The 1,038-nt window shown below is 42.8% G+C and overlaps 1 protein-coding gene across 1 annotated transcript in view; it reads left to right on the forward strand.

The window, feature by feature from the left end:
• tspan12 (tetraspanin 12) overlaps positions 1-825 on the forward strand; it is a 6,212-nt gene extending 5,387 nt beyond the window's left edge. The window contains exon 7 of the mRNA XM_037695627.1: positions 194-825. Coding sequence (XP_037551555.1) covers positions 194-433 — 240 coding nt within the window. The 3' untranslated portion in view covers positions 434-825. The remainder of the gene's footprint in view (positions 1-193) is intronic.
• Positions 826-1,038: the final 213 nt, after the last annotated feature.

Here is a 1,038-nt window from a genome sequence, read left to right on the forward strand (position 1 = left end):
CAATTATGATAACGGTTCAGTCCAAATACAATAACGGTTCAGTCCAATTATGATAACGGTTCAGTCCAAATACGATAACGGTTCAGTCCTAATACCCTGACAGTTCATTCCTAATACGTTTTCAACCAAAACAACCCAATATGTTTGACGTTTTAGGATTGCATCTTCACAGAATCCTCTGTGTCTGTTTCAGGGCTGTGGTCCAATAATATACCGTTTCATCCGTGGGACAAAGCAGCTGCAGGCTCTGCGTTTCCTCGGCGTGTCCATTGGCGTGGCTCAGATCCTGGCCATGGCCCTCACACTCACTTTGCTCTGGGCACTTTATTATGGACAGAAGTGTCCTGAGATTGACTCACAGAGTCCTCCTGCTCTGCGGGACGATGGTACGCAGGACACAGTGACCATCAGGACTTCGGATGCTGCAGAATGATTAAAAGTGAAACAAACTCAGGTTCTGTTGAGCTGAAAGAACTTCAGGTGGAGATGGAGCAGTTTCATGGATCAGGATCAACACTGAAAATCAAACCTGTGATTTATTCTGGAAGTTCTGTTCACCGTTTCACTTAGAACATCTGGAACCAAACAGCTGAATGAGGAACTAAACTCCTGCAGAAGACACCAAGAAGAAAGCTACCTTCTTCAGTTGGTCTCTGATGAACGTTCATACTCATTCTGTTGCTTTATGTAGGTCAGACTCCATTTATGTTTTCTGTAAACAAAAGAAGAGCTCTGATTTGTCAGAACAAAGAGCTCCGCCCACTGACCACATCAGTTCTGTTAAAATACAACATTAAAGAAAATTATTCACTGGATGGAAAATAAGTTTCTCCTGCTTGTAGTGCAAAACTTGAAGGACGTTATTTGAAAAACACAGATAACTGTGGTTCTTCTAACTTGACCTTCTCACCACTAACATGAAGACCTTCTCACCACTAACATGAAGACCTTCTCACCACTAACATGAAGACCTTCTCACCACTAACATGAGGACCTTCTCACCACTAACCTGAGGATCTTATCACCACTATCATGAAG

Source organism: Nematolebias whitei, chromosome 22 (assembly GCF_014905685.2).
Source record: "Nematolebias whitei isolate Nwh7 chromosome 22, NemWhi1, whole genome shotgun sequence".
NCBI lineage: Eukaryota > Metazoa > Chordata > Actinopteri > Cyprinodontiformes > Rivulidae > Nematolebias > Nematolebias whitei.